Source organism: Peromyscus leucopus, chromosome 1 (genome assembly GCF_004664715.2).
Source record: "Peromyscus leucopus breed LL Stock chromosome 1, UCI_PerLeu_2.1, whole genome shotgun sequence".
Lineage (NCBI taxonomy): Eukaryota > Metazoa > Chordata > Mammalia > Rodentia > Cricetidae > Peromyscus > Peromyscus leucopus.
The window spans coordinates 45,339,756-45,351,884 of NC_051063.1; the positions used below are offsets into that span (position 1 = coordinate 45,339,756).

General features: G+C 48.8%; 1 protein-coding gene across 1 annotated transcript; it reads right to left on the reverse strand.

Moving 5' to 3' along the window:
• Positions 1-677: 677 nt before the first annotated feature.
• On the reverse strand, positions 678-9,068 carry Rbp4 (retinol binding protein 4). The gene is given in 7 exon segments (XM_028882907.2): positions 678-979; positions 2,694-2,906; positions 8,245-8,351; positions 8,499-8,520; positions 8,523-8,634; positions 8,721-8,849; positions 8,960-9,068. Coding segments are annotated over 6 exon segments (603 nt in total). The 5' UTR covers positions 8,832-8,849; positions 8,960-9,068; the 3' UTR covers positions 678-941.
• Positions 9,069-12,129: the final 3,061 nt, after the last annotated feature.

A 12,129-nucleotide genomic window follows, 5' to 3' on the forward strand; every position in this document is an offset into this window, starting at 1 on the left:
CATGGTCCTTAGAAACGTCGGCACCCCACCTCCAATACACTTCACAGATGTCCCGAACAGCTCCTTTGCGTGCTCACAGACATTGTATTGGCTCTCACTCTGTCCCGACAGGCAGGGATTGATGGCTTCCCCAAGTTTAATGAAAGAGGCCACACCATCAGCCCCAAATCTCACAGCTCTGAACTGGCTTAGACTTAAAACCAAGGTCCTCTGGTACCAAGGCTGTTTGCTCTTCAGTTTTGCCCCCATCTGAAATACAAAACGAATCAGTCTAGAAGCAATGAAGAGTGTGCTTCCTAGAGTTCATTCTGACCCACGTTCCGCAGCCTCCAGCTCTGGATAGAGGTGAGTCTTCTGTCCTGCTCACCTCGGGGGCCCTGGGCTGACAGCCTTGGGTTTGATGGCCTGGTCACACTTACTTCCTCTGGGTTTCAGTCCCTTGGTAGTGCTGCTGTTAAGGCCTTTCTGGATTAATGAGGAAACATTTTTCAGGATGCTGGGAACCAGTCTCTTATATGGAGATCAGGGATGTCTAGATCAGGTCAAAGGTCACAGAGAGTGGGAAGAGAGAATGTCTTGGCAACCATAAGTGCAACCCACTGCAACCGGACCACAAATAAGTCTTCAACTCATAGGAAGATGGTGACTATACGTTTAAAATAAGTCTTCAACTCATAGGAAGATGGTGACTATACGTTTAATAAATCGAGTCTAGAGTCCCAAGCCTCAAACGGTCTCTCTGGGAACTTCAGTAAGATATACATTTGTGTGAACAGATTCAGTCATTCCCACGCATATTTTTATCCCACCGATGACAGTTTAATGTCCACCTAGAGAAGGTAAGGAGAGGTGGGAAACTAAACTTCTAAGATAAATAGAGATGAAGACTGGATGAGAGTTAATCAGAAGTTGTCGAATGAAGCTTCGCATCCTTGACGTCGCTACAAACTGTTTCTCGAGGGTATGCTTTGGCAGTAGCCTGAAATGCAGAAAATCACACCATGAATGACAGACATGGACAGTGCTTTTGTATATAAATGAACACCCAGGCGGCCTTAGAGCCAGCAGCCATTCAGATGCTTCCTGTGTGGCTGAGCGTCACCAATTCTCTCACAGCTGACACTGACACTCTTTCAGTTCTCCAGGGAGCAGCATGGAGCACAGGGCCTGCGGTATGAATCCGTTTCCGTTTATCCCGACCTCACCACATCTCCAAGTGCCTTGAAGCCCATCCTCCTACCGTGGGACACAAGGGCCACGCCAGCCTGACCTTAGCTCTCTGTTGTAGCTTCAAGGTCTTCATGATGTCCCTGTTCTGTGTCACCAGGAGGCACCACAAGGGACTTCAGGAGTGACAGAAATCTGAGTTTGCATTCAGCTTAGCTATCTACTGGAGACCTTACGTAATGTACTTAGCCTTTCTTAGCCTTCATTTTTCTCATTGGTAGAATATGTATCGCTAATATTTTTACTTTATAAAGCTTGTCCAAGGTCGGGAGGCAGAGGCAGGTGGATCTCTGTGAGTTCGAGGCCAGCCTGGTCTACAGAACAAGTTCCAGGACAGCCAAGGCTACACTGAGAAACCCTGTCTCGAAAAAACAAGAACAAACAAAAAAACAAACAAGAAAAAAAAAAAAAAGAGAGAAAGGAAAGTATGTCCAAGGGTTAACTGAGGTGACTTAGGCGAAAGGCTCAGTGTAGTGCTTAGAGGTGACATAATCCTTCACTAACTCCACCTTCAGCCTCCCCACCATCCCAGGGTGGCACTTTGATAACCGTGTATGTATCTGAGCTCACATTGTTGGTGTACTGGATCACTGAGATGCCCAAGAACAACGCTCTTTTTCTACACTTCGGCATGGCCCTTTTTGGATTTTGAGGCCCAAATGCCCAGAGCAGTGAGTGCACATCAGTTCAAAACGGAGAGCACACGTCTCCACCATGCTTCTGAGTTGTTGTTTTTTTGTTTGTTTTGTTTTTCGAGACAGGGTTTCTCTGTGTAGCTTTAAAGCCTGTCCTGGAACTCACTCTGTAGACCAGGCTGGCCTCGAACTCACAAAGATCCGCCTGCCTCTGCCTCCCGAGTGCTGGGATTAAAGGCGTGCACCACCACCGCCCGGCGCTTCTGAGTTTTAAATTAGGATCAGTTAAGTACAATAGCTATTCAACTATCCTACTGTTAGCCCAGGAGCTCTCCCCAAGAAACCCGAGTGCAAACCCAGTGAGCGAACTGAGAGACACTTGGATTGGTAAAGAATAAAGAACATTGCAGGCACCAGTCTTTTCAGAACTGGCTACACTGATGTTTTTTGTTCATGGCTTTGTATAACATGGCTGTGCGTCCCATCCAGTTCTTTCCTAGGGACACTTCATCACCAACAACTCTAGTTCCGCAGAACAGTTGCTAAGGGTTGTAGCATCGGGAGCAAAATGGCATGGGGTAGCAAACTGTAAGGAAAGAGAGTGGCCCTGAGGTTTTGCTTTTTCAAAGTGCCAGGGCTTGGGGAAAAGGTGCCTTTGGTCCCTTCTCTGCGTGTCTAATGACAAAGCCCTGGGAAGGATTTAGTTAAGAAGGGCCAAGACTCGGTCCAAAGGAGGCTCCTCAGATTACCCTCTTGCACAGGCGCAGTGCCCGCCCCGATCGGCCCGGCCCGGCCCTGCCCGGCCCAGCCCCTCAGGAAGAAGCTGCTCACCATTGTGCTCGATCCACCGGTACTGCCTTTCTAGGCACAGTTCCTCCTGCCGCTGTCTCACCAGCCTCCGCGTCTCCGGGCTCAGGCCGTTGGGGTCTCGGGAAAACACGAAGGAGTAGCTGTCCGCACAGGTGCCGTCCAGATTCTGCAGGCGGCAGGAGTACTGCAGCGCGAAGGTGTCGTAGTCCGTATCGATGATCCAGTGGTCATCGTCTGTAAGTCAGAGAGCCGCAGGGGCCCGGAGGCCTGACTCCGTGGAACTGGCTGCCTTTCCCTAGTGAGTGGAGGCTGCAGAGATCCCTGACAGCTTTTGTACAGACTGGGCAAATGAGAAGGGATCTGGCTCTCCTTTACAGAATGAGTCTTGGCACAGAAAGCACCTTGTTCATGTCAACGACTCCTTAATAACAGGTAGCCAACAGTTCTCTAAGCGACCACTGAAGATGAACTGCTGACCTCCCTCCCTCCCCTCCAATAACACGTGTCTCTGTCTAATGGCCGACGGCCCTTAACTTATGTCATCCTCAACTACAGGTCACAACTTTTTCAATGCCCTGCAGAATCTACCTCCCACCATCCCACCTAGCCCAACTGTTCTCCTACTTCAGTGGGCAGAAGACGCCAATCGGATGATAATAGATTTTCATGCTCTACCCTTATTCACACTTAGGAACCCTATTTGCTCCCCCAGGTTGACAAGTGGGATGCCTGGGGGCGAAAGATGCTTATTATCCAGCTTCAAATACTCCTTTGTATTTTGGGGGGATGAGCAGCTGACTCAGTGGGTAATCATGCTTGCTCTGCACGACATAAGGACCTGAGTTCCAGTTCCCAGAACCCATGTAAGATGCCAGGCATGGCTGTGTGGGCCTGAAAACCCAGAGCGGGAGGCACAGACGGGTGGAACCTGAGAGGTCATCGGCAAGGAAGCCAACTGGCAGAAACAGCAAGCGTCTGGTCCGTGAAAGGAGTAAGACTGTCAGCAGGAGTTCTGATACCTAATGCTCCGCTCTGGGCTCCACACAAACTCACATGTCTACAATGCAAGTGCACACACACTGGGAAGCAGGGAGAAACTGTTCTTTTCATGACGTCCCTAGCAGAGCAGATCATATTCATTCCTCAAGGCTGGGGTAGTGTAGAGGCAACATACAGTAAGAGATTTAAAAGGTCAACCAAGGCAGAACAGGAAATACGTTAGTAAGAAGACTTATGTGTGAGAGGCACAGAGAAAGAACAGAGATTTGTTTATCAAAAACCCTATGTACAGGTACGAGTGCTGCATTTCAGTTTAGCGGTCTTTCTGACTATTAACCAAGGCTGGAACCAGTTACTTCAAGGAAATTTCCGTATTTGGGGGGTTATTTCTTGCATTTACTCAAAGTCATACATCATAACTCCACATTATAGATGGGGAGACAGAGGCACGGAAAAAAGAAGAAATTCCAGCGGGACCAGCATGCAGGGCAGGGTTGGTGTTCAGCAGGAGAGCACACTGCCAGAGTCTGCACATCTAACCTCCACCAGTGTCTCCAGACACTGGGTAGATTGGGGGTGGAAGGGACAAGGACAAACGGGCATTTTATCTCTCACACCCGGGTCTTAAGCAAGGCACCATCTGCTCATGTGGGAGGAAGGCAGAGAGGCCCAGATGTCCAAACATCACAGGGTATGAGGCCACTCAGGTCTCCACTGTAAGTCACCAGTGGGTGTGCCTCTCTAAGAACCCTTGAGATACCACCCTGGAAGCCGGCTCAGCCTGAACCCAGACCCACAGGAGTACCGCACAGGAGAGGATGTGAAGCCCTCCTCTTCTACTCCCCCTCCCAGATAAGAAGAGGAATACACACTCCCGTATCTTCCAGGCTTTCAGAGGCCTGGCTTGGAAGTGTTCCTGGCCCACAACTGATCTGCTAGGCAGTGACCATGAAGTTCCTCAGTAGGTGGAGCATAAGCAGAAGCCACATGGTTGCTACTGGGTCACCCCTTATCACAGGCTCCACCCTCCCCAGGCTCCTGAGCATCGGGGCAGAATCTCCCCATCTCTGGATGAAGTCATGGGATCAATGGGTCATGAAGGGCATCCAGGAGCCTGCCTCAGACACAAAGGCGCTCATGCTTCAGGTAGTACCTCAACTCACGGGCCAGGTGGCTATTAGGCCGGCACACTGGCAGCTTAACAATTTTACTCCCAACTTGTTGCTAGAACATAAAATATGACATAGAGCTAAGTTTCAATGCCTGATTTTAGTGTCCTTGGCTGTTGCCTTTGACTTAGAAGAAGGCCTCAGTTGGTTTGGTTTATCTCCAGGTTCTTTTTGGCAGAAGAGTTCAATAATGAAGCATCCTGACAGCCTTCGCCAGATACTCCCCTTCTAAGAGGATCTGCGAGAGATCTGCCAGGGCACAGCTTGAAAAAATGAGCTCAGCCCTCCAGCCTTCTCTCCTGTAGCTAGGAAGGGTTTCTCTGAGAAACACCCCCCCCCCCCCCCAAGTTTTTCCAGACTTCAGCTAACTTCACACGGTAGACTGTGGAGAGAATGCTTAAGGCAGAGACTATGGCCGGCAGTCCTTGACTCCCCTCCCAAACCCCAGAATTGACGTCACACTGTGGCTGTGTCTCCACTGTACTGAATAGACAGGTTGAGAGCTTAGCATTGCCTGGTCTCAAATGCTGAACAGAGGGAACTGTCTTGGTGGTTGGCTTTCTTTAGAGACCTGTCACTCACTGTTCTCACTGCTAGGACCCTAGAAAATGTCCACTTGGCTCCCTAGACCTGTGTCCCCGACATGAGTATCTCCCTATGATTCTCAGGCCTAAGGATCCAACTAAACCAGCCAGGAGACAGAGTTTAGTCTATTCCCAACGAATTATCCCAATAACCCAGCAGCCTGGGTAAGGGAATGAAGTCTGAGGCCTCCATGGCTTGAGTTATCTAGCCCACTGAATTCTCAAACTTCATTGTGCAGAAGGAACTCACAAAAGGAGCCGACTGGAAATGGAGATTCAAAAAGATTGCACCTGGAAGAGCTTCCGATTCAGTAAGTCTGGTTTGGACCCAGAAATCTGTACTTTGAACAAAACACTGCAGCTGATCTAGCTGAAGTTGGCCTAGGGACAGTGACTTTGAGACAACACTGATGCAGATGTTCAAGCCCGTGTTGCTCCCACATTAATAAGGATCCCTTTGCCAAGAGAGTGGCAAACTTTATTTGGGACAAGGAAGAAGTCTTAGTTCATGTTTTCTGGGAGAGCATAACAAAATAATGATCATAGCTAATATTTAATAAATCCTTATTATTCACCAAGCTAAACCCTTTCATGGTTTACAATGAGTAGTTCTTTCAACAATCCTATTAAAAAGGAACTATTCCTTAACTCAACTTGATTGCAAAGGAAATCAAATTTTAGAGAATCTAGTCTACCATGAAGTCCTACCAATATAGGTTGATGCCAATGTCCTTCACTCTTGAGATGTCTCATTCCAGGATGGTAGAAAGGAGAAGAGAATGAGACCATGCCCAAGAGCATGCCCAAGGGAGGGGGCAGCAGACCAAAGCGATCTGCTAGCACTGAAGGATGTAACTCAATGGCAGAGCTTTGGCCTAACAGGTTTGATTTCCAGGCCATTTATAGAAGAAAAAAAGTCAGAAGAATACCCTGGAGTCTGCCCCTCATTTCATCCAGCTGACAAACTCATGGCAAGCCAACATGCCTTTAGCTCTCTAATCTACAACAGGAATTCAGAACAGCAAGAATTTTCCTGGAACTCCAGCATCAACTATAGGGGCTTATTACATTTCATTTGCCTTGAGTTATTTTCCGCCTGCCTTATTACAAATATATCCATTTGTAAGATGTAGAATGTGACAAGGAGAGAGACAGAATTTTGGCCTCTCTAAGTGGCCTTCAAATCTCCTGTCCAAATTCATGCAAGGTCAAGGAAGAAGGAAATCAACACAGGAATGAGGATGGAGTTTGTGAAAACCATCCCCAGAGAAGCACACAAGACAGTTCAACTGAGTCTGTAGACCCTCAGAAAATGGGGGTGGGGGTAATGTTCCTTCACATCATTTGTGCTAAGAGGTGTCACTAGGTCCCAGCAGTTAGCTGTGTGTGTGTGTGCCCCTGGGACACTTATTTCTTCACTTGTAAAATAATAAACTTGAACTTGAAGGTTTCTGTGGGTTCTCTCACTCCAGACCCAGGATATAAAGCTATGATTTCTTGACTTAAGAGGTAACTAAGAAGCATAACTATCAAACACAGAATTTCTCTCTCCCAAGTGCTTTCTGCATTCCCATACACTGTACCTTCACAACTCCATGATGGAGGTGTGATGTATGATTCCTTCTACTTTGCACAGGGGGAAACTGAGGCACAGAAAAGTTAAGTTACAACTCAGAGTCCCATAGATGATAGTCTAGTTAGTATCTGAACTCAGGTAGTGTGTGTGTGTGTGTGTGTGTGTGTGTGTGTGTGTGTGTGTGTGCGCACGCGCGTGCGCGTATGCTGTGTGTGTCTGGAGATGGAATCCAGAGCCTTGTGCATGTTAGGCAATTGCTCTAACACTAAACTACAACTCCAACCCTCAGGAACATGCTTAACCATTACACTGCACAGCTTCTTTTTGGGAACTAAGGAAGAATTTATCCTGGTTACCCCCTCTCCCCTAGGGCAGTGGTTCTCAACCTTAATGCTGCAAACCTTTACTACAGTTCCCCATGCTGTGGTGACCCCCAACCACAAAATTATTTTCAATGCTACTTCATAACTGTAATGTCGCTACTGTTATGAGTTGTAATGTAAATACCTGTGTTTTCCAATGATTTTAGGTGACCCCTGTGAAAGGGTCGTTTGCCCCCACCTCTGCAAAGGGTTGCGACCCACACTACCCTAGGGTTAATTCTCCCTCTCTGAGATCTCACGGTATTTCTTCCTGCCCTAAATCATTCCTTAGTTATCAAGTAGTTTTCAGATTTGTAATTGAAGTGAAATGGGGGTGGGTGGGGTGGGGGCTACAGAACGTGTAGATTGTGTGTTCTAAAAAGTACCCTAAGGTTTAGGAAAACTTGCTGGGAGTTCTCAAATCCTGCCTTGCACGTGAGCTTTGGTATTTAAGGAAAGGAGACACTATTGTATCCAGAACACTGCCTGGCTGGTAATCCACAGGCAAGGCACTGGGCTGTGACCCAATTCTATACGCAACGGTCCCTTCATCTTGGTTATAGGTCTCCACCTCTCCTGATGTTCCAGATTGTCACACTGAAATCAGGGATTCCGCACCAAAGAGATAGAATGACGTGGTGATGTGGGGGGGCAGTATGGAACAGGTCACAGTGGGGTGACCAGGAAAATAGCACCCCATAAGCCCAAAGGTCCTTTTGAACTTGGGCCAGGTATTTTAGGCTGGGAATCCAGCCACTTCTAATCCCACACCCCCTAATTCAGAAATTAGGGTTCTGAGGGTTCTGCCCCTTTGCATCCCTTCCCAATGGTGCCACAGAATAGAAATGGCGGTGATTTGGCCATGTATGCCCCACTACTCACTTCCTCGCTGGAGAAAGGAGGCTACACCCCAGTACTTCATCTTGAACTTGGCAGGATCTTCAGTGTCTGTGAAAGTGCCCACCATGTCTGCACACACTTCCCAGTTGCTGCAAAAGCCAAGAGAAATCTGAGCCAAGCCCGGAAAGGGCTTCTACCCCATCCAAGGTGCTCCTTTCCCTTCCCAAGGAAAGTTGGGCTCCCAGCCAGGAGGGACCTTGGAACGGGCCGCACACAGCCCACCAGAGGCCACTGACCTCAGAAGTCGGACTCGCCCTTGGCTGTGGCGCTCATATGACCCTTCTCGTCCACGGAAAACTCAGCGATGATGTTGTCTTGCAAAAAGAGACCCTCGGGGTCCTTTTTGGCGATGGCGTACCATAACCCAGAGAACTGAGAAAGAGATGAGAGAGCTGGGGGCTGGAGTTTAGGTTCCACCGGCGGCCCGCAAGAATCGGGGCACCCGGGCTGATACCTACACGAGCCTTGTCGAAGTTCTCCTTGACTCGGAAGCTGCTCACCCTGCAGTCGCGCTCGGCGCTGCCGCCTCCCAGCGCCGCCAGAAGCACAAGCGCCCACACCCACTCCATCTCGCACAGGAGTCCGCCCTGCGGGACAGGCGCCGGGTGACCGCGAGGCAGGAGGACCGCGCCGCCCGCCGCCCCATCCCTCCGCACCCCGCCCCGCAGGCCCCCCGGGGGAGCGCGCGGCGACTCACCAGCCGGAGCCACGTGCAAGCCTGGCCGCCGCGTTCGCGCGCGCGTGGAGCCCGGGAGGCGAGCGGCTGGTCCGTGCTTTATAGCTCCGGGGGGAGGGGGTCGCACTTTCGTAACCACGCGGGGTGAAAGACCGCGGGGAGGTGCCGGGGGCGGGGAGCGGGGAGGGAGGGGGCGGCCGGGCTTGCATAATGCGCCCTGACTCACCACCCGAACGCACGCACGCACGCGGGGCCCTCCGGCAGCCTCACCGCCCATGTTGCCTCTGCTCGGAGGTCCGCGCAGGGTGGTCTCTGTGGAGCCAAACTCTCCAGCCCAGACGATCCACGGGGCCAAGAACTGGCCCGGGCACCAAGCGGCAGCCAGCTGCGGTCTGGGGTGGCCTCCAGGCCCTGTTGCCCTGGCTGGAGGCCTACGTGGCCATGGTGTGATGATGATGGCCTCACTGAGCGAGAAAGGGACCTATGATGCAGCCTGGGACATTAGTGTTCAGGACCTGTTGTGCGGAGTTTCGGGACATATTTTTTTTTCCCCTTTGAAAAGGGCATATTTCACTCTTTGAGGAGCTGTGGTACTGTTTGCGTCAATATTTGTTCTTTAGTTTCATCATCTTTAGAAGAACTAAAACGCTCCCTGTTAAATATTTTCTAGAAATGTCACCTGGTCAGGACAGGAAATATTTTTGCAGCGCCGACGGCTGAGTGGTTGATCATCCACTTGTGTTGCCACACTTCTCCGAAGCCACACTGAAAAATGTAATTGCCAATTACTGTACGGTTTTATTTCTAAGCCACATTGGGCTTTTATTTATTTCCAAAACAGTGGGGGGAAACTGGCTCAGGAGCAGACAAAGGGGAGGTACCGAATCCCATAACCTTAGTGGTCAGTAGTCGAAAGGCTGCTGAGTGTTTGCCTGTGGCATGACACAGTTTACTACCCTTTCCTGGGCATTTGGAGTTTGCATTCCGTCAAAGTGGTCCAAAGGAAGATTTTGACCAAATGAGATTCGGTGATTTTTTTTTTTTGCCAAGAAAGTATTTGTGTCTCTTTTGCCCAAAGTCTGAGAGCAGACAACCATTTTTTGCCATGGCTATACCTGAAATAAGAGGAGATGGGGAAAGCAGGTATACCACACAAGAACTACGCTGATGTTTCCTTCAACAAGCTCCTTAGCCACATGGCCGCCTTGCAAAAACATCTGTGGCTTCCTTCAGCTTCCTGTGACCTTTTAGACATCCACTTGCCTGGTCCTCTACTTTATGCTCCCCCCAACTCCTGTGTCCACGAGTTCCCTGCAGCCTCTGGGGCACTAGAGACTATATTTTAACTCCACGAGACTCCACGACTGGGGAAGACTGTTTCTGGCCAGCAGGCTAACTGGGAAACTTGACTGAACTAGTGTTACCAAAGGATGTACATACTTGCCCCTCAGTGTCAACAGGGGCTTGATTTCAGGACCCCATGGGCTCCTCAAATCCAAGAGTGTCTAAATTCTCTAAATAAAAACATGCAGCCGAGTGGTGGTGGCGGCGGCGGCGGCGGCGGCGGCGGCGGCGGCGCACGCCTTTAATCCCAGCACTTGGGAGGCAGAGACAGGCGGATCTCTGTGAGTTCAAGGCTAGCCTGGTCTACCAAGTGAGAAAAAAAAAGATGCATTTGACTGTAATCTATGTATATCCTTCTGTATATTTTAGTCTTTTCTGGATTAGAATGTTTAATAAACTGTCAGTGTTCTGTAAATAACTATTGTACTGTATTACTTAAGGAATGACAAGAAAACAGAACACTATGTGTTCAGTGTAGACACAAGTGTGGCATATTGCTATGCAAACAGTTGTTAACTGTATCGTTTAGAGAATAATGACAAGAGGTCAGTAGAGATACGGACATTAGAGCCTAGCCACACAGCTCATAAACAAGCCCAAGGTGTTCAGTATTCCAACACACACACTAGAGGCTGGGGTCTGTGGCACTGTAGGAGGCCACCGCAGGCTGTGCAGCATATCACATTTCCCCATGGGCTCAGCAGAGTGCTTTTGCAGCAAATTCATTTTGTGCCAGTGTTTTGATCTTTCTGTGCCTTTTTCCTTGAATATTTTTGGCTCACTGTTGGTTGAGCCCACAGATAAAGTCCAACAGTGAACCCAACCAGCTCAAATAAGCTGTGCTCAAGGAGGGTGTGGCAGAACCATGTGTTCTGTGATGTATACGGTCCATATCTCTGCACCCAGGCAGGACTTCAGGGTACCTCCCTGGCACCTAACCCTCACTGTATCCCCTCTTCACACCTCAGAGTAGAAGTCTGCCTGTTGTATAACTTGAGTGACACCATGCTCTGGCTGAGCCCATTGCCTCTGGATGAGTATTTCTGAAGGAAAAGTTCTGGAATCGCTCTGGTCTTCCAGCCAGTTCTCCTGGAGCACATCCCAGTGGCTCCGATGCTTGCTGTGTATCGAATAAATGTGGGGGTTTCAATGTGTCTTCTCTCAACAGTATGTATTCATGTATATGCTAGGTGTTTAGAAAGCCGACCAATCAATCCTCTCCTCTCCCTCCTCTCTTCCCTTCCCCCTCCCTCCTCTTCTTCCCCGCCTCCTCCTCTCCCAGGCTTTTCTCAAACCATGATGTTTTAGATCCCAGCAAAGAAAAACAGTTTATTTTGGCATTCTATCCTGGATTTCTTCATGACTACAAATATGTGAATTCAGGTCAACTGATGCTTTGAACATCACAAATAACTTTTCAAACGTACATACAAATGTATCCAAAGGGGAAATATTCACAGTGGTTACCTCTATGCAATAGGATTTGAGACACTGGAGATTTATTTTTCTTTGTACCTCTTGTATGTTTTCAATTTTTCTACAGATAAAATGTCAAACACAAAACAAATACATCATTTGACAACATTTTTCTGGCTCTTTTTATGAGTAGAATTGTGTTTTGAGTTTGCATAAAATTCACATAACCTTCATTTCTGCCATCCCTCACTTCAAGGCTGCCAGCAGCCATCTCCTTTCTTCTATGAGACACATCATTGGCACATAACAGATACCGACTTACCTTCCTTCACTGAAATTAATGACTTTTCAGGGTAAAGTGTTTGGTTTTTACCTAAGCTTTATCTAAATGATACACAAGAGTTAAAAGTGCCTGGCCCAGTGGTATAGAA